Genomic DNA, 21,222 nt, shown 5'->3' with positions numbered 1-21,222 from the left:
ACCTGGGCACACTGCTGGCTCATATTCAGCCGACTATCCACCAATACTCCCAGGTCCTTCTCGGCCAGGCAGCTTTCCAGCCACTCATCTCCCAGCCTGTAGCTCTGCTTGGGGTTGTTGCAGCCCAGGTGCAGGACCCGGCACTTGGCCTTGTTGAACTTCATGCAGTTGGCCTCAGCCCATCGCTCCAGCCTATCCAGATCCTCCTGCAGAGCCTTCCTGCCCTCGAGCAGATCGACACACGCACTTAGCTTGGTGTCGTCTGCAAACTTACTGAGGGTGCACTGGACGCCCTCATCCAGATCATCAATAAAGATATTAAAGAGGACTGGCCCCAGTACCGAGCCCTGGGGGACTCCACTAGTGACCGGCCTCCAACCAGATTTGACTCCATTCACCACAACTCTCTGGGCCCGGCCATCCAGCCAGTTTCTAACCCAGCGAAGCGTACGCCAGTCCAAGCCCCGAGCAGCCAGTTTCTCGAGGAGAATGTTGTGGGGAACTGTGTCAAAAGCCTTACTGAGGTCAAGGTAGACCACGTCCACAGCCTTTCCCTCATCCACCAAGCGCGTCACTTGGTCATAGAAGGAGATCAGGTTCGTCAAGCAGGACCTGCCTTTCATAAACCCATGCTGACTGGGCCTGATCGCCTGCTTGCCCTGCAAGTGCCGCGTGATGACCCTCAAGATAATCTGCTCCATGAGCTTCCCCGGCACTGAGGTCAAACTGACAGGCCTATAGTTCCCCGGGTCTGCCCTCCGGCCCTTCTTATAGATGGGCGTCACATTGGCTAGCCGCCAGTCAACCGGGACCTCCCCCGATAGCCAGGACTGCCGATAAATGATGGAAAGCGGCTCGGCCAGCTCCTCCGCCAGTTCTCTCAGTACCCTCGGGTGGATCCCATCCGGCCCCATCGACTTGCGCACATCCAAGCTCCGTAGCAGGTCGCCAACCATTTCCTCATGGATAGCGAAGGCCACATCCTGCTCCCCATCCCCTTCCACCAGCTCAGGGCACTGGGTGTCCGGAGAACAACCGGTATTGCCGCTAAAGACTGAGGCAAAGGCGGCATTAAGCACCTCAGCCTTTTCCTCATCCTTAGTAACTAGGTTTCCCCTCGCATCCAGTAAAGGATGGAGATTCTCCCTAGTCCTCCGTTTCGCGTTGATGTATTTGTAAAAGGATTTTTTGTTGTCTTTAACGGCAGTAGCCAGGTTGAGCTCCAGATGAGCTTTGGCCTTTCTAATTTTCTCCCTGCACAGCCTCGCTACATCCTTGTAGTCCTCCTCAGTGGCCCGCCCTTTTTTCCAAAGATTATAAACCCTCTTTTTTCTGCTAAGCTCCAGCCGCAACTCTCTGTTGAGCCAGGCCGGTCTTCTTCCACGCCGGCTCATCTTTGGGCACGTGGGGACGGACCGCTCCTGTGCCATCACGATTTCCTTCTTGAGGAGCGCCCAGCCTTCCTGGACTCCTCTGCCCTTCAGAACCGCCTCCCAAGGGACTCGGCCAACCAGCGTCCTGAGCAGCTCAAAGTCAGCCCTCCGGAAGTCCAAGACAGCAGTTTTACTGGTCCCCTTCCTGGCCTCGCCAAGAATAGAGAACTCTACCATTTCGTGGTCACTCTGCCCCAGACAGCTTCTGACCACCACATCTCCCACCAGTCCTTCTCTGTTTGTGAAGAGAAGGTCTAGCGGGGCACCACCCCTGGTAGGTTCACTGACCAGCTGCGTCAGGAAGCTATCTCCCATGCTCTCCAGAAACCTCCTAGACTGCTTTCTCTGTGCCGTGTTGTGTTCCCAGGATATGTCCGGGAAGTTGAAGTCCCCCACGAGGACAAGCGCCGACGATTTTGCAACTTCTGTCAGTTGCCTATAAAACTCCTCATCCGTCTCCTCATCCTGGTTCGGCGGTCTATAACAGACCCCCACCAGGATGCTAGCCTTGCCGGCCTTCCCGCGGATCCTAACCCACAGGGATTCAACCTTATCATTCCCAGCCTGGAGTTCCACAACATCAAAAGATTCTCTAATGTAGAGAGCCACGCCACCACCCCTTCTGTGCTGCCTGTCCCTCCTGAAGAGCCGATAGCCAGGCATTGCAGCACTCCAGTCGTGGGAGCGGTCCCACCACGTCTCCGTGATGGCAACCAAGTCGTAGCCTGCCTGCTGCACAGTGGCTTCCAGCTCCTCCTGTTTGTTACCCATGCTGCGTGCATTAGTGTAGATGCACTTCAGCTGGGCCATCGCCTTCTTCCCCTTCTTCTTTTGGTTTGTAGCTTCCACTGTTAGAGCTGGTCAGAAATGATGAGTTAAAAATGGTGGCTTTCCAAAATCAAGTTCAAATTTAGTTTAAGCTGAGGGCAACTTCGATGTTGATACAAGCTGAAAAGAAACGCTTGGTGTAATTTTTCCTACTTTTTGCTGAACAGGCAATGAGATTTGTTATGTTCCCCATTACCTTTTATATCAGTGGATTAGAAGTTTCCATGATTTTCCTGTTTTCCTATCTGTGTGTGCCTTATACCACCTTATTTTATATCCATCTTATTCTTTAGTTAACTTCAGTCGTATCTGCAGTTTGGTTAATGTGGTCTCTTATCACTTACACTAAAATACATCTGAGAGTTTTTCTCTGCAAAGTTCAGTGTAGTGCTCCTTTCTCCTGCGATTTTTAATTACTGGTTCTTTATCAGTAGTAACTCGTGGCTTTTTCTGATCAAAGTTGTAAAAATTGAGACAGACCTAGTGGCAGCTCCAGGTGCCCTAGCATTAACCCTTTTTCCTTCAGCACCATAGAGCAGCATACACTGAAACAGAGTGGTAGACAAGAGCTCTGCAGGGAGGGCTTTTTTACTCTGTAAAAGCTTCCCGTTGTTTAAAAAAATAATAATAGTAGTCCAAGACTCGCGAGACCTGTCTGAATTGTCAGCCTTTAAAAAGTAATCTGTATCGGATGGTTCCTTCGTGGAATAAAGGTACACTACAAGCTTATTTTATTTGAAGGATAACCCCAAAACTAATAAAGGATAAAAACAAATAAAGAATATAGCAATCCCATTTGGATATTTGCTTTGATCGTTCACAACGCTGATTGAGATTAATTGGGGGGTTTTTACAGTGAACGTCCGCCTGCCTAAAAAGGTGTGGGTGAAGTGTCAGTCTATTACCAGGCGGTATCTCCAAAACTCCTTGCTGACGCAAAGTCATCTTTCTTGTGCTCTTAGTGGTGAACATAACCCCTGTCAGATCTAAGAGCTGGGTGTGTTAGGAAGTGGCAGCTACTAGTGTGTGTTTGCGAGAACTGTCCTTTGGCATTCATAACCGAGAGCTTGGCTTGACCTTTAAGGGGAAAATAACACTTTGAGCAGTGTTATTTATCACAATGCAGCTTTTACCCTTGGAGGAGAGTAATGCTGATGGATACACGTAGGACTTCAGTTTGGACTGGCTGAGGAAAAATGTTGATTCTTCAAATGCAAATATTTGGTGGTAGTTTTGATTAAACTTAGTCTCTTGCCCAGCAGGGAATGTTTGATCACAGAGAAATTGTAAATCTTGCTGCTAGCAGCGAGCAGGCATTTCTCTGCTACCAAGGCAACTGGTTATTGCGTTACATGATTGAGATTTCAGGATTGAACTGGTGCCTCTGTGAAGGGAGGGATGCTTTGGCTGTGGTATAGAAGGCTTATATCTGGTGTGTGCCCCATGCTGCCCCTGCTGGAGCTGTTATATATAAATGTGCACTATGTATTCTATGTAAAGTGAATATTTTAGACTAGAAGTTTGAAGCTGAGATATCCATGTGACAGAGCTTAGCAGGGGGCTGGGAGAAGAGTACTTGTGGGTTTTGTTTGTGTTTCATTACAGCACCACTCACCCTATACAAAATCCGTAATCTAAAGGTGGAGCTGGTCCTGGAACAGATTTGAAGCTGGCCTTTCAACATCTTAAACTAACTCCCTTCAGCTTTAAGTGGTTAGGGATGCAGAAGCATGACTGTGAAAGGAATGGAGCATTTGTCTCTCTCATTGTCACTACGAGATTTTAAGATGTTAATTTATTTCCTGTGTAATGTGTAAATCATTTTCTAATCTTGAAAACTTTGCAGGCAGGATGGCAAAACTGCTTCCTGTCCAACTCTTCCCACTATGTGACGGCAAATATACAGATAATACTTGCCCTCATTAAATTTTAACATAGCTTCATGGAATGTTTTTTTCTTCCCCTTCAGATTTGTCACGGAACAGACTGTCAGAGCTTCCAGCAGAAGCATGTCACTTTGTCTCCCTTGAGAGCCTCAATGTGTACCAGAACTGCATTCGATATATCCCAGAGGCTGTTTTGAACTTACAGTCTTTAACATTTCTAAATATCAGGTAACAATTGTCTTAAAAACTGCTTTAGTGTATATATATATAAGTAGTCTGGGTTGATCAACTTTGGTGCATCCATAAATAATACAGACACAGTGTGTGATCGTCACATTGTTGTATTGTGTGTCATTGAAACAAGGCAGCGTGTACCAGCCTCACTTAGGTAGATCATGGAACACAAGGATTAAGCAGCAGCTTGTAGAAGTGGAGTATGAAGAGGAAAGCTAATTCCAACTTGCAGTACTCATAATAAGTTCCAGTAGTTTTCATGTAAAATACATCCATGCTAACTGAAAAGAGAGGATAGTGTTGGATAATCTGTAAATTTCAAATCTGAGCACATGAATAATCTTTATGGAATTTATCTTCACTGTACTAGTGGCTTTTAAACAGCTTTCTCGAGGACAAACACCTACCTGCCAGTGCTAAAAGCTAATTGGTGCAATGTATCCTATGGATAAAATTCAGCTGTGTACAGCATTCTCCGTTTCTAGAAACAGTCTTTTATGAGGTGGTGAAAGGTCTTAGTTACAGATTGCCAGTGATAGCAATCAAGAAAAACGCCAGGCTTTTTCATTCTGGTGTCGTACTTCTGCCAATTTAATTAGCTTGTTTTTTATTGCTGGTGAGAATTATAGGAATAGGATATAAATAGGGTATAGATTTCCTATTGCTGTGATTTCTAGCAGGTACAGTCCAACTATAATCCTTTTGAAAGCTGTTGTTGATTCAGCTACTGCTCAGATATTTTAATAGCAAGGAAATCTGGGCTTCAGGCATGAAAAAACAGCATATTTTGGTAAATGTCAACATCTGATCAAAGCCTTAGTTAAGATCCTTAGCAACGATCATAATAACTTTCATTGTAAACATCCATGCTTGCTCTTTGCTATGTTTTACTTTGAAAGATAGTCTTTCTCCTTTTATAATCCATTCTTATCCTACTTGATTCTTGTTTGAGGTTACAGTCGAGTCATATGACCTCATATTTGCTTTAATAGTAGTCTGTTGTGAAACGTACAACACTGGATTTTGGAACAGCCAAATCCATCCTGGCAAGGTTTGTGATCCTCATGACTTCCTGAATATTTCAAGTATATTTCTGATTTTGAATCTAATGAATTTCTCTGTGGAATTTTGTATGTGCTGACCTGCAATACTACCCACCTGAAAGGCTTTTGCACCGTGTTCAAACATACTAAGTTATGACAGAGGATGCCCGGTTTTCAGAAGTCCCACAAATATTTTTATGTAGCTGAGTTCAAAAGCATCAGATCAGGCTTGGTATTTGACATTCAAAATGTGTTCAGACACAACTGGATAAAGCAAGTAATGGTTCAGGGAGCAAGGAAGGTTTCATGGAACTAGTTTTACAGTAATTATATTATTTAAAAAAAAAAGAGCTAATTGTCAAAATGGAGTGTGTTTTTTGCATATATCTTTCATTGCATTTTCATTGCATTTCAGAGGTGAGCTCTCATGAGAGTTGTAATGATCTTGTTTTCTTTCTGTCCAAAAAGCCGAAACCAGCTTTCAACATTGCCAGTACACCTCTGTAGTCTACCACTAAAAGTTTTGATAGCAAGTAATAATAAATTGGTTTCAATACCTGAAGAAATAGGACAGCTCAGACAGCTGACAGAGCTTGTGAGTATGCAATTATTCTTGAACCACCACTATTTGATCTTTAATTTAATTGACTTAATTAAATGAATTAAATTGATTTAATTGTGCGTAATAGGTTCAGATGTGCTTCAGATAAACTGCTAAAAACAGGGCAGTAATTGGGATGCTCTCTGGGGATTTGCGAGATTAACATTCTGTTAAGAACTTTGTGATTGTAAACCAGTCACTTGCATGCAGTAGCAAGTTATTTAAATCTGCTTTTAGTCTAAGAAGGATTTCTATTTACTCTAGTATCTCCAGTTATGTTGTGTGGAGTGTACTAACTCACTCTTCACTTGTGCTTTGTAGGATGTGAGCTGTAATGAAATACAAACAATACCTCCGCAGATTGGCAATTTGGAATCCTTACGGGACCTAAATGTCAGAAGAAATCATCTGGTGCGTTTACCTGAAGGTGAGATAAAGGCTCTCAGTTGTAACAGCAGAAACTTCAAGCACTTCTGTATTTTTAATGCCTTTTTCTTGCGCTGAGAACTAGAAGCAGATACACTTAATTATTTTGTAAAGTACATGTACAGGGTTTTTTATGTTCTTGCTTTTAAATCTGCTGAATTAATCGTTTATTTTCTACCTCCAGAGCTCGCTGAGTTGCCTTTGATTCGGTTAGATTTCTCCTGCAATAAAATAACAACAATCCCAGTTTGTTATAGGAACCTCAGACATCTGCAAACCATCATGTTAGAGAACAACCCTCTCCAGTCACCCCCTGCACAGGTAAACTGCAGCTGGGAATTCAGATAACTAGTTTAATTAAAAAGGGTGGAACAAAGTTAAAAGCTGAATAACTTTTATTAGAACCTTTACTTATGAACAAGAAGACTTTAAATAAATTGTATTCCCTGAAAGTGTTAAATATACAGCACAGCTTGAAAAATCCCTTTTTCTTCTATTTATTGCATTAGTAGTCTCAGCTATGGGATTATACTAAAAATTCCACTGTTAACATTGTGCTAATATTAGCTGAAGATTTCAGATAGGTTTAGGAGAGGTGTAGGAGGGAGGAAGCTCTGTTACGGAAAGCTGGTTTTGTGCCACTCAAATGTCAAAATTTTGACTGAGGCCTCGGTGCTGCTGCGCGCCAATTCACTTTGCAGCAGAGTGATCAAATTGGCATTGGAACTAGAAACTGCAGTATGGCTAGTGACTAATTTTTAATGCAGGTATATAAGCCATTGAGAATTACAGATTCTGCTGTGAGCTTCTGCTTCTGAATCTACAGCGGCACTTGCTGAAATCTGTAGTTTCCACAGGCTTTTGCCTCCCTTTAGAAAGCAAAACTGTGATTGTCTTCAGACACTTTAACTAAGAGCTTGCTTTGGCAGTCTGCCACTGCCATTCAAAGCTGGACATGGGTAGGATGAATCTGTTCTGATGCCAAGGGTATAAATTCTAGTACTTGTACATACTTAAGTCTATTTTTCATGATGAAGTTTCAGCATCCAGCTGACAAAGTTGTATGCAGACCAGATGTACGTGGAGGACAGCATCCATTTGTTTAACAGGCATCTCGTGACTCTCCACTACAACCGTTCATCTAAAATGCACTGAGGTTAAAAGAAAAGATGCATTGGCTGACATAAATGTGCTCATTTATTACCCTGCACTGCAGGTTAAATCTCTGTTAGAGTATTTTGAAAGTGTACTGTAAAATTCTGTTATTTCCTTTTTTTTTTTTAATTCATAGATATGTATAAAAGGAAAAATCCACATATTTAAATACCTGAACATAGAAGCATGCAAGATAGCTCCAGACTTGCCCGACTATGATAGGAGACCCATGGGATTTGGATCTTGGTAAGTTTTGCAACATCCAGGCTTCCAGCTTTGATGTCATTCAGGAAAGTTTTGTCAGCCATCTGAATTTTAAAACAAAATAGATCCAAGGACTGTTCTTTGGTAAGTTCATTGATGGAGGTAGCTTTGAAGAATGTCATTTATGTTATCATGGTACATTCTAGCAAGGTACTACTATTTAAGAAAACCTTAGCAATATCATATGAAAGGCAGTACTAGAGTTAACTGTACAGTAAGAAGCATATTCTTAGTACGGGGGCATGCTGTCTTGTGGTTAACGTGTTCAGTTTATAAGATCTCAATACATTCCATATACTTGCTGAAGTATATCCCTGCTGTGATTTTTAACCTGTTGTACAGAATTTTATAACTGCTGTGCTCGAACTGCAGGTGTAAATGCTGATCTCCACCCAGTTAGTAAATTGTTATTCTTGGCAAGCTTTCACTTGGCAGTATTGCTTAGCTTTGTAACACAAATATTGGAACAGTCAGCTGTATCAGCTGCTAAATTAAGACGTCTAGAGAAAAGCAGGAGTTAAGATTTATTTCTGTTATATGGTAGAGAAGAAAGGGAGTCAGTGAAGTATGAAACTAAGTGTATATATAAAAGTTACCTCAGTCGTCTTGGAAGGTGGTAATAGTGTGTGGAGGAGTAGTTGCTAAAGGATGTACTGCAGCAGTAAAACACAGATCAGGGGGCCTCACGATAAATCACCATGAGTCAGATTTGTGAAGAAGAATTTGCACGAGGAACTGACAGAATGATTTCTTATCAGTACTGACTGTCTTTAATTATTTTTCTGTCTGAAGTCAACATGTGAATTGAGTATTTTGGGTTTTCCTCACTTTCCTAGAACATAAGCTGTTACAGACAGTCTCTGTTCAATACTAGGGATACCATCCTGCTATTGAAAAGAAGAGGCTCGGAAAGACAAACTGTCACGATCTCTTTCTCTCTGGTGTGATTTATTTATTTTTTAAGAGAAAATCCAAAATAAGGGGTCTCACTGACTGACTGTTGTATTACTATCAAAGTTTTCAGTAATTGCTTTTCTGAAATGAGAATTTTTGTTTTAATCATAGCTTCGAAATATGGATGCAAAAAAGAAGAAAATTTGTATCAAAATGCTTTTCCATTTTTGAGATGTAGCCAAGGAGCCATTTTGATGCTCTTCAATTCTGTGTAATTGATCAACTTAGGACAGGGTTCTCACAGCTTCTAGGAGTATGGATGTATTTAAAATGTAATTAAACAGCAGATAGATTTTTTTCTTCTCTGAGCCATGTTTTACAACCGTTAAGTATTGTGAACTACCAGTGTAAGTGTTGTTCTGTCATCAGTGTCTCACATTAATAGTTCTTTAACTGCACTCAGCATTTTTGTCTTTTTTCTTCCCAACCCTGAAGAAGGGAAGTACTTTTTTCCCCTTATTACTTGCTAAGGCTTTTTATGCAGGTAATCTTTCTGTTAAAATATGAGGCCGTAACAGTGTGACTCTCCTGAGTTAACCTAAACTCCATGCAGGTGCAAGAGCTTGTCTTCTGGTGTCTGTTTGCAGAAGTTTGAACTGCATAGAAGTAGATGTATAGCCTAATAGTTCTCATCTGTAGCTCTCCATCCCTCCTATTACTTTTTTTTGCTTTTTTTAATGTCTGTCTGAAAACGTAAGTAGCCCTGAATCTCTAAGTTTTGAAAGCCCCATGCATGCGTATGTGCTGCTTAAATAACAGTAATGAGTAATTTAAAAATAAGTCTTTCCTGAAAGAGGGATTTTTAGAGGGAGCAGCAACTTGAGAGCAATACCAGTGAGAAAATGCCTGGCAATTTGGTTATGATGGGGTGAACCAATTAGCTTCCTGAAGTTCTTCCTTGTGTATTATGTAGTAATTACTGCTGCAGTTCTCCCTGGGGCATCGAGTGCCAGTAGGACAGTTGAGCCATTGTGAAATGCCATCTGCAGTGGGTCAGACAAGTCCCATTGTCTCTTTACTGCAGCTATCTGCAGCAGTTGCCAGGCTTGACATCTGTGATGGCTGTACGGCTGAATTATGTAGTTTCTGAGCCCAGAAATTCAGGGATCTTGTATGGCTGTTTGTTGGTGTGTATTGTAACACCAGGCACATGTTTAATGCCTTTGTCTAGACGTGTCATCGACAAAGTCAGACTCTGTAGATGGAAGCCGTACTTCTATATTTAATATACCATGAAATATTTGAAATGTTGCCTTGCTTTCTGTACATTTTAGGTAGATAATTATGATACAGAAGATAGTCACATAATAAATTATAGATATAATACATAATACATATATTTTGCTATACCTGTATTTTTTGTAATTTTATATGCTTTTTGCCTGTTTGAGGAAAAACTTTGTGAGAAGTAAACAGAAGTGTTTTTCAACCAAAACATACGAGCAGTGGAAAATGAAAGCTTGACATGGTAAACAGTGAAATAATAATGAGACCACTTTGCGGTTTTCTTTGTCATAATTTCTGTTTGGGAAATGTTTGCAGTACAGATAAATACTTTGGTCGGATTAGCTCTTAAAATGCAGGTGAACAGCTGACCAAGACCATGCCTCTTGTTCTGCATGGCGAATGCAGTATGATGCTTTCTAATATGCTGAGCTTGTAAAACACTGCAACTGTGCTTGGTAGCCCTTTCTACCTTAGTTCTGTAGTAGCTGACAATTTTTCAGTGACTTCTGTGTTGCACTAACTAAACCATTGTGTTTGACAGCCATGAGGAACTTTATTCCAGTCGTCCATATGGAGCACTTGATTCTGGCTTCAACAGTGTGGACAGTGGAGACAAAAGATGGTCAGGGAATGAAGTAAGTGTTGCAACTTTTTTTTTTGAGTGCCATATTTTGCAGGAAAGAAAAATAATAAGTATACACCTGGAAGCATATTCAGTAGGGAATGTGTACGTGTTAGTATGGAAATTGTATTCATCCAATATTTGTAAATTTATTCAAGTAAATCAAGCATAATTTTATATGGGATGGACATGAAGTTAAAAGTAAGAGAAATGTGCATGACAGATGAATTTACTGGAGCACAAAAGATGAGGAAAAGGGGGGTTCCTCATTTAAAAAAAATCTTAGCTGTCATTACAATGATGAGTCATCTTCATTTACTTCTGGGTAGTTGTTTCAATAAAATCTGAACATGAAAATTGAGCTTCAAAAGTGAGATGGGAATTTCATCATCTTCGCAGCTTTTTTCAAATGTTAAAAATAAAGTCTGTTTACTACTTAGAGTATGGAAATAGTACCTCCTAGCAAGGAGGTTGTCAATTTTTCTTTCTAGGAGGAAGCACCCTTTTCCTCTTGGGACAGGTAGAAAAGGCAGTAGCCAAGATTTTAAGTGCTTTTGTGAACTGCTTTCTATATGCCTCTTTGTGCTCCTAGCTTGGTTTTAGGAAGAGTTCTAGGACTTCTATCCTTGGATGTTTTCAAGCACTTCCAGAGAAAAGCTGTAGTCAAACTGTGGTTGGTTTGTTTGTTTGTTTGTTTATTTTGTTTAGGAAAGCTTAAATATATGTTATTTAAAGACAATACACCTTAGCTATATTTTGATAGTGTTTTGTACGTACAAAAGAGGACAATTGAAGTAAAAACACAAATCAAGAGATAATAACTTGCAAGATGTTTCCCAAGAAAATTTTTCTTCACCATTTTTTTTTCTAAAGCCAACAGATGAGTTTTCAGACCTCCCTTTACGTGTGGCAGAAATCACTAAAGAACAGAGACTGCGAAGAGAGAGTCAGTTTCAAGAAAACCGGGGGAGCGCAGTTGTAACTAACGGCGGAGGTAAATAGTGATCTTTGACTAATAATATTTATTGTTGTTATATATTTCAGAATATTTGCTGTAAATAATAGGCTGTCTAAAGACAAAAAAAAAAAGGGAGAAAGATACAGGTAGAATTATTCTGAAAGACTTGTGTAAACAGTGCGTTAAGTATGTTGCAAGGCAAAATCAATTAGCATTGGAATTAGGATTATCTGGGAAACATTATGTCAGTTTCTGCATATGTACTAGAGTAAAATTGCCAAATAGTTTGAACAGTGCTTAGGAATCTTGAACTTCAGTTCATGGAGTTTTGCAGCTTGAGCTACTGGGAGAATTTACAGCAGCAGTAAATTGGCTGTGCTCTGTGATGACTGCTGTCAGAAAAGGATGAGCAGTTTTGTCAGGGAATTCCATGTTTTCAAGCAGCAAATGTGCCTTGTTCACGAATCTTAGGTTTTCACACAAACACGTGAGCTGTCTAGGAGGGACAGGTACTTGTGAGATTGCTTTTTTGACGTTTCTCAATTTGTTGTCCTGCAGTCTGAAAGCAGCACCCTCCTGTTTGGTCAATAGATGACAGTCCTTCTCATGTTTCTTGATCTCCAGAGTCCTTCTGTATTTTAACTTGCAATAATCCCCTGCTACCACTGGCTTGCAGTTCAGTCCTCTTTTTGTTACTGTGACCTGTTTTAGCGTTCTTCCAGGCTTGTTTGTTTGTTTTTTTCAGTCATTCCATCTTCTCCATTTCACCCACTACTGGTTACTGGATCTCTCATCCCCACATACACTGATTAAGTTTTCTTCTTGCTTAGCTGCTCTCTGTTTTCCATTTCCCTTAAGGGTTCCAGTTCACATACCTCGAGTCTCACTCTCCCAAGCAGTTTTAATTTCCCTCTTGTGGCTCCCACTTTATCTTCCCTCTTTCTTCCTCCTCACCTTATTCAACTTTACCATCTTCTTTTCTTGGTCGTACTCTTTTCTGCTACAGTGTTTTTGTTTTCTTTGCTAGCATCTGGAAATACCTGAAACTTTTTTAAACTCTCATTCCTTTACACATTAATGGATTAGAAAAATTAGTTCAAACAGTTACATTCTGGCAAAGCTAGAAGAATTGAAAACATGATGTTATGGGAAGCTGTGGGCAGCCTTAATAGCAGGTAACACTGCCAGCTTTACCTCTAAGACTAGCTTTATTCTGTTCTTTGGGTTTTGTACACCAGGCATTTCAAAAGGCCTCACTAGTCTTTTAAGGTGGAGCTCAGTCAGTTCACGAGTAGGAGTATTGGAGAGCGGTACAAGCCATAGCATGTGCTGTCAGGGATCCAGGAGATCCTTTCCAATTTTGTGCTCCTTACACAGTTACTAATGTCTTTCACCCTCTGCTGTATTGTTGTTGTTAAAGTTTAATAAGGTGGTGGTTGTTGTGGTGTGGTTTTTGTTGTGTGTTTTCCTTGTATTTTATTTTTTTAATATTTGAAACCGAGATGGAGATTTAATGAAGCCAAAATATATAGGAATGCTGTTTTGGATGGGTGTAGTAGCAGAGGAGGTGGCTTTGGCAGTAACAGTTGCTAGATTGTGTGGTGAAGCAAAGAGAAGTCTGTTTTAGACAAGCAGGAAAGAGGCGGGGGAGTAGAAAAAGAATGTCTGCAAGAGAGTCAAGAGAAAATTTGGGGACAGTTTTAAGAATGAGAAGACTGGTGCTCAGAAAAGGAGCTTACGCTTTACCCTGCATCCATGGCACAGTATTTTTCACCCAGGTAGTTTACTAGATGTCATGTTTCTCGGAATCTCTGGGCAGAATGCACATTCTGGGTTTATAACATAAAATTTGGAGGTGCTTTTAGGTGCTTTTGAGGTTTCTGTTGCTTTCTGTACTACCCTCCATTATTTCCACTTACACATTTTTTTTATTCATTGCATTTGCATCCTGATAACTTGGTCACGCTGTCCTCTGTTGTTGTTGTAGTAATAAAGTACTAGTAGAAGTATGTCATATCCATCCTAATTTGTCTGAAGGAGATGATTTAGAAACAAGATAACTTGTTCAAAACATACACAAATCATTCTGCAGCCTCGATGTTAGGTGATAGATTTTGATAAATACTTTTCAGCATTGAGAAAGTCACAATTTTTTTAGTCACTACTAAATTATCTGCAGCTGGCAATTTAAAACTACATACTTGATATGTTTATCATTGCTTTTTAAAAACCATGAATTTTATTACTATTTGAAAATCTGATGTGTAACAAATGTTAGCGGGCCAGGCAGAATTCAATACTTTTCAGGCTGAGCTTTCCCAGATGGAAGAAAGACAGTATGGTCTTAGTTCCTGACGCTGTTTTTGTTGTTTATTTTTCCCCTCCTGTTGGTCATCTAATTATGGGTGTTTCCTTTGTGTATGTATGTCAAGTGGAACATGATCTCGATCAGATCGACTATATTGATAGCTGTGCCACAGAAGAGGAGGAGGAAGAGGTGAGGCAACCCAAGTGCATGGACTCAGACAGCCTCAGCTCACAATTCATGGCATATATTGACCAGCGGCGAATCTCTAATGAGGTGGTGCTTTTACTTAAAATAGTTAAATTCATATGCCACAGGAAAGCCTTTGTGATGATATTAATGCTTCTTGTCCTCAGAGGTTTTCTTTGGTTTAAAAAAAAAAAGGAAACAACAAAACACCAAAAAAACACTAAGTGATCTGGAGGAAGAGCACAGTGTTGTGCTTTGTGGAGGGTCAGAAGTGGGATGTTAAGTTGCTCTCAAGCGCCCTTTGGGATATGTGGAATGAGTCCAACGCAGCCACGCTGTTCTCCTGTCCTGGGGGTTCTTGCAAGCTTTTGCTTTAAGCATACCTGAAGTGAATGGTTTTCCAAAGGAGTGTTTTCACCAGAAAGCACGTTTGATGCTTCCAGTTAGTAATTGGTGATACCTAGGAAACTGTTCATGTTTACATGGTGAATTACTTGCTGAATAAATGTCTTTTTTTAAGGGAAAAATGTTCGCTGTTATCAGCTTAGACATACTACAGGAATTTTGAAACTTCATTAATTTGGCTGTTTGTATTGATTATGAGTTATTTGCCAGTAAACTTACTGTCTTAAGCATCCATTTTAAGTTTAGACTAACTTCAATACTCAGACTTTTCAGAAAGCCTGCTGTTTACAGAAAACAATTTCTCCGTTTTGAGCAAGGCTGTGAAGTGTCACCACGGGTTACAGTAGACTCGGATACGTATACAGTCACCTTTCTGAACAAAAGCCATCATCAGTAGTTCAGGATAAATCTGGCATTAAACTGTTCTCAGTGAGTAGAAGTATACAGTTAAATGAGCACGTGAAAGCATTGCTAGACAGGTTGGAAAGTTATCCGGACAGCTTTTTCAAATATCTAGAAACAGGCATGAGTGGCTCCAGACATTGCCCTATTTTCTTCTTTCACACACACACACACACACACAAAAAAGGGGGCAAAGAAGCCTCTGTTCTTGTTTCCCAACAAGTCTAAACAGTATCTTTCTTTTTTGTTCTCAAGAGTCTTTCTATTTAAGCTGGTATGCAATACTTGCACTGGAATGCTGCATTTCAGAAACCTCAGTAACTGTAATATAATTCCCGAGAGTCACGATACATGCACCCATTTCCCCGCAACATATGGACGAAGAACTTAATTTGTTTGCACATTCACAATATAGTATGCTAATAATAGTTGCTTTTATTGGTTGCTTACTATAGCCAGATGACGTCCATGAGCAGACAAAGGCAATGATTTCTGTGAAGTTACCGTCATTTTTCTTTTGTTCATGTCCTTTCATTGCTTTCTAACTGCACAAGGATTAGTGTGCACTTGATCAAAATTCACTAAAGTTGCTTTGAAATGTATGAATCACCAAAACTGGAAAAAGTCTTTGTTCCAGTTGTAGTAGCCACTGCTGTGAACAAACACACGGAGAAGACTGTTCCCTGTTAAGTCTCCAATGCCTACCACTTGGATGGTAGACATTGGAGAGTGTTCTCAGAAATCGAACTACAGAAATGGATTTCTAGCTATATAATGTTTCTTTCTATGTTCTATGAGTCTTACTACCTGTGTACACAGCTTCACAATTCAGTGGCTCATTGTATATGCTACATGAGCAATCGGTCTGAGAAAATCCTTGTGGTCAATATGCTTAAACAGTAGCTGTTATGCTGCAATTCAAACGTGTCCTTTCGTATTGTTTTGTGTTTTGAAGCAAAAAGATGTTTGCTCTTTGGGGAAAGAAGAAGTCACAGATCTTTAATATTCACATAGGAGCCTGGTGCCTGTTTTGTCCATGTTATGTTACTGTTTACTATGTTAAAAATCAGTGACACAAATATCTATTGGAGATGCATTCGTTTTGCAGATCTCAAATTCAATATCAAATTGTGGAAGCTGATGCCATTTGAAGCATAGACATGAGCAAAACTCAAAAAAGGCAGCTGCTGGCATTACAACCCAAGGACTCTTCACTGTAAATAATGAAAAGGCATTGAACAACATCAAAAAAGTTATTAATAGGGTTCATAGGCATTCATAAAAATTAAGCTGTTTGCAGTTTTTCTGAAAATACAAACAGCCTAAAACTCTGACCTAAGTAGTAGTCTAACTGTATGCAATATAGCAGTATCAATACCGGCACGAGTGAAAATTGACAAGTCTTGAAGTTTCCATTTCCCTATGTTAGTGGGTATCAATAGAAATGCAATTTGTCTCTGTTCCCAGTAAGATAAATGACTTCATAACTCAGATGAAGCCATAGGTGTGCTCTTCCATACCCTTTTTTTTTTTTTGCTTTTTTTATTCACCAGTGACCTGTCCTTAGGGCATCAGCTATTGTATCCTGTATTTCTGAGATTCCAGACTACATTGCTCTACAGTTCTGTATGCCTTCTTTAGAGCTTAATTCTACATTTCTTCTAAGTGATGTTAATTATTTTCTACCTACATTTACTTCTCTGCATTATCCTTAATAGCGGAGGTTTTAAAACTCATTTAAACAGTAGGCATATTAAGTCTTGAAACTAAAGTTTCTTTAAATAGCAGAGGGAAAAAAAAGTGAGCTTGCCTAGCTGGAAACAAAAATCTTTGAGCTGTGTTTTGTTGTTCTTTGTTGGGTATTTTGAATACTTTGTATGTATGACTTTCATGTACAGTGTTACGAATACATTGCTAATTTAGTCTTCTGTGTTATTTTGCATAGGGCTCCCCAGTAAAGCCTGTATCCCTAAGAGAATTTCAAAAAACGGAAAACAGATACTTACACCAAAATAGGTAAGAATATGTGGTAGAAGTAATTTTGTGCAAAGTTTCATGATGAATGCAAAGCAGATATTTACTGAATATTTTTTTTTTAAATTACGTTTTTTGTTGCTTCACCAGAAATGTGCATGGTGCTTTACAAATAAGTTATTGCTCTAGATCTGGAATTCATATTCGAATAATGATGACCAAAAGGCTTGACTGTTCTATACCAGGGCTTAGATTTAAGTATATTGGTTAAAACATCAGGGGAAGAAGGGCTAGATTGGAAGTCACTGATGACAATGGAAAAACCGCATGGTCACTTAGTTTAACAAAGTTGACCTTTCTGAAGTATGTCCATACTTCTTAGTGATTGCTTGGCTTGTCGGAGGATTAGTGCTTATCCATAAAACATGGGTCAGAGCCGGACAGGATGTAAATGAGGTGATTAGGTTTGAGAAGAGATGTCTGGGTTGAAAGAACAGAAGATAGGCAAATGTATAGCTTCTTCTAATGCAACTAAAATCAAAACTGACAGAACCTTCCATATACTGAAATCCTTCAATGGTATTCTGTGGAGTGAAAATGAATGTTAAGGAATCAGCAGAAAACCAACTCAATTGTACTAGGAATGTTTGGAAAAAAAAAAAAGAGAGAGAGAGAGAGAAAGAACTGCTAGCCTTAGGTATGTCATTATTTACGCAGTCAGTAAGTTTAATGGCATTCAGAAATGGTCTTCAAAGAGAAAATGAAATCAAGAATAGTGTTTAAATTTCTCCAGAGTTATGGCAGTGTTTTAATAGAGATTTTGAAATGTACAGTCAGTGTGCAAATATACTAGTCGTGTTGATATAATGGAGGGTAACTCCTTCAGCATATATTGGCATTCCTTACCCTGTAGTGTCTACAAGTAAAGCATAAAATAACAGTCTGACGTGTTCTTCCCAAATGAAGTGCTCTTGGTTTGAAAGACTGATTTTTATTTTTTTTTCCTATTTGAACATTTGTGGTCAACATGGAAGTAATTAGACAAACACTGGATTCCAAGAAATATCTACAGAAAATAAGACGAGAAGGCTAGCTAGCCAGGAGTGAGCTGCTGTTTACATACACAGATTTTAATGATAAAGGAAGTTGTATCTCGCTTAGGGTGTCCATTGTTATCAAAATTTTACGTGGGAGTGGCAGTGGATCTTGATGTGCAAGTAATTAATTGAAGACCTAAAGGAATTGTAGATTGTTCATATTGTGGTGCAGCAGGGTGAAATTCTTAATGAGGCACTAAAAACGGGTTATGTTGTTGCCCTCAAGATTATGGAAAAACAGCCATATGACAACTAGTCTTTTTTTAAATAATTTTAAGCATATATTAGTCAAATATTTCATTTGTGCCAACCACAAGCTGTAAACTGCTTCCACAATAATTCATTGCAAATGCCTTGGCAGGCAGCCTCTTTTTTTTTTTTCTTCAGCATGCTAAAGCCATTAAAACCCTTGAAGAGTTGGATGTAACGCAGACTTCATCTTAAGAGTACTTACATTAGTTGATTCAGTTCAGTAAATTAGGTTTTTGCCTCTGGACAGACTGTGGTTCGTTTCTTATGCAACAAAGCTGTGTGTACTCTAGTCTGAATATGCTTCTTAGCACTTAGTTGAACCCAGTCCTGTCTATTCAAAGCACTGCAGTAGTGGATTTGTCATGGTGTGCATCGGTGCTAACTCAAGTAACAGGGGAAACCTGTAGCGTATGCATCTTCCACATCTTTTAAGCTTCTCCGCAGAGAGTAGGTGTGGAATTAGTCAGCACACAGGCAGCAAGAATGATGTTTTCCAAAGTGCATTGAGGAGTCTCTCCCTATTCCGTGGTTGACCCAGGAGCAAGGGTTGCTGAGTCAAGGGTACCGGAGTAACCTACTTGATTTCCATCTACCTTCTTGTATGGCAGGGAACATGTTGTAGACTGTGGAATTGTAGACCTTAGGAATTGTTTCAGTGCTCACAGCTACATTCTAGCTAAGACCTTACTGTAAAATTTCTCTTATATTGTTAGTATGATAGGTGTGAGACAGCTCAGTTACTGTTTATCTTGTGACTTTGATGGCTTGCATCACTGATAAAGTCATCATTTAGATTGTTAGAAAGTCATCATTTGATTGGTGAAGTGAGATTTGTTCTGGAAATATCAGAGGATGGTAATGTTTTAAAAACAATTGTTCTTTCCAGAAAAAAAAAAGGCCTACAATCACCAGAATATAATCTTGAGAAGTTCCATTTTTGTGTGTTTTGAAACCATCCTGTTAATTAAGCAAGTTACGTTTATTAAATTATGAACTGTACTAATTGTGATCTAACCTGGTATCACAGCGTAATTTCTTTAGTCATCTTACATTTCACCGTTGTGATTATCTGAAGCTAATTGTCTAGGCAATTACTTTCACAAACAGCTGTAGTCTAGAGAAGAATTCACCTGACAGTAGTGTTTATGCATCAGTGGCCAATCCCCCTTCCACCTGGTGTTTACCTGCAGGGATACTGATGAATTACGAAGACCTGAAACTCTAAATTTGGTGCAGGACAGAGAGCATCACCAAGTACTAAGGAGTTATGTGGACAGGACAGAGAGGTAGGGAAAAGAAACATATAGTTCCTACTTTTTTTTTTCTTTTTTGCTAAAAAGCCATTGTAACCAGTTGTTCCTCTACATGAGGATCATCTGAAAAGTTCCTATATTGGTTACTTAATCAGCTCCTAGAGAATGAGAATTAAGATACTGAATATCTCAATATAATAGGCCAAATATACAAACCCATTGATACATCCGTAGCTGCAGAAGGATTTTTATCACAATTCAGGAGAAGAGGTAGAAATGACTGCACAAAATCTATCAAGCAGTAACAATAAGTTATATCATTGTTGCAGCAGTTTAGCAGCTTACTAAATAGTTACTTTCCTGGAGTTGATGAGATGTATGAGTTGTCAGTGATGCACATGTATGAATTATTTTTTTTTTACTTAAGTTTAAAATATAATCACTCTCTGTTTTTTCCATTTGTCAGGCCCCCAGCTGATTCACCGTGTTTTCTCTCTCTATCAAGTCACCACAGTCAGGTAACACGTTGAACTGCACTGTTTTATTCTTTTGGCTAAGATTGGTGCAAAACCAAACTTATGTTAACCAGAAGATATGGACTATTGCTCTGTAACCCTTCTGTCTTACCCACTGTAGTTCTGTCTTAACAACGTAGTGCACTCTTTTGTTCCAGGTGCCCAATACAGATCCCGAGCTGCACCGCAGGCACATAGAGCGTACCCGTCGAGAGGCACAGCTAGCAGCACTTCAGTACGAGGAGGAAAGGATGAGAACGAAACAGATCCAGAGAGAAGCTGTTCTTGACTTTGTTAAAGTACCTACTTGATTCCAAATCTTTATCTTTTCTGATTCCCTTAATGAAAATTAGTTGCCAAGGTCATTAACGCTGGAATATTGCAGAAAATAATTGTAATTGTAAAATTACAATTGTAAAATTGTGATTGTAGAGAAAAGGTTTCTAGCTGCCTGAAACAAGTCTTCTCATTAACATCAACTAATCTCAGATTCATGGCAGTGTTTTGCAGAAAAGGTGCTTTTATTAAAAATTCAGCTTAGTCTTTCAGTTAAAGACTTAGGATATTTAGGATGCATTTTGTTCATTGACAAGCCTTTTTTCTTTTTTTTTTTTTTCTTCTGTTGCCTTTGTTATTCATGAGCACTTTGTTCTCAGCAATGAAATTACTCCCTTGGGTTATATTTTTGGTTTATTATGCATCTTTTAATATGCAAAAACAATTTGGGTTTTTGTTTTCATACAGAATGAAAGCTATTTTTTGACTAATAATATTAGTGCTTTCATCTCAGTAGAAACTTGAAATTTCCCCAGTACGTTTTATTTAAAAACTAGGATTTCATGTGTTTTAAAACACTTCTAAATTATGCTGTTCTGTTCAGAGCTTTTGTTTCTCTGTCACATCCTTTTAAATTTCTTTTGTTTTTCCTTTTTCTCTGTAGCAAAAAGCATCTTTAAGTACCCAGAAGCAAAGTCCTCTGGATAGTGAGGTAAGACTCCAATATAAGTATTAATTGGGTTTGGCAGTACCTGAATTCTTAGCTCTCTCCATCAGAGGAGATTTTCCTGATTGTGGAGAACTCTTCAGGAATGGGTTATAAGATAAGTTTTTCACATCTAATAGGCCCTGAGTTGGTCCCTTTTTCTTTTTTTTTTGTTTATGGACCAGTTTAGTATTTCCTTCTGTTCATGTAGATTGTT

General features: G+C 39.4%; 1 protein-coding gene across 19 annotated transcripts in view; it reads left to right on the top strand.

Annotated features, from left to right (window-relative positions):
* Nucleotides 1-21,222, top strand: part of LRCH3 (leucine rich repeats and calponin homology domain containing 3) — a 67,551-nt gene that overhangs the window by 24,649 nt on the left and 21,680 nt on the right. For 8 of the 19 annotated variants that reach the window (XM_080604443.1, XM_080604452.1, XM_080604449.1 and 5 more), the window contains exons 2-14: nt 4,231-4,375; nt 5,893-6,019; nt 6,347-6,452; nt 6,636-6,772; nt 7,743-7,852; nt 10,593-10,686; nt 11,547-11,667; nt 14,064-14,212; nt 16,878-16,948; nt 19,446-19,541; nt 19,975-20,026; nt 20,182-20,322; nt 20,964-21,011. In XM_080604443.1, coding sequence (XP_080460569.1) covers nt 4,231-4,375; nt 5,893-6,019; nt 6,347-6,452; nt 6,636-6,772; nt 7,743-7,852; nt 10,593-10,686; nt 11,547-11,667; nt 14,064-14,212; nt 16,878-16,948; nt 19,446-19,541; nt 19,975-20,026; nt 20,182-20,322; nt 20,964-21,011 — 1,397 coding nt within the window. The remainder of the gene's footprint in view (nt 1-4,230; nt 4,376-5,892; nt 6,020-6,346; nt 6,453-6,635; nt 6,773-7,742; nt 7,853-10,592; nt 10,687-11,546; nt 11,668-14,063; nt 14,213-16,877; nt 16,949-19,445; nt 19,542-19,974; nt 20,027-20,181; nt 20,323-20,963; nt 21,012-21,222) is intronic. The other 11 variants (XM_080604447.1, XM_080604441.1, XM_080604456.1 and 8 more) reach the window with 3 other exon arrangements.

This window comes from Anser brachyrhynchus, assembly GCF_964034855.1.
Source record: "Anser brachyrhynchus genome assembly, chromosome: 9".
Classification (NCBI taxonomy): Eukaryota; Metazoa; Chordata; class Aves; order Anseriformes; family Anatidae; genus Anser; species Anser brachyrhynchus.
Note: the sequence above shows the minus strand (reverse complement) of the source record. Positions and strands in the feature narration are given on the sequence as shown.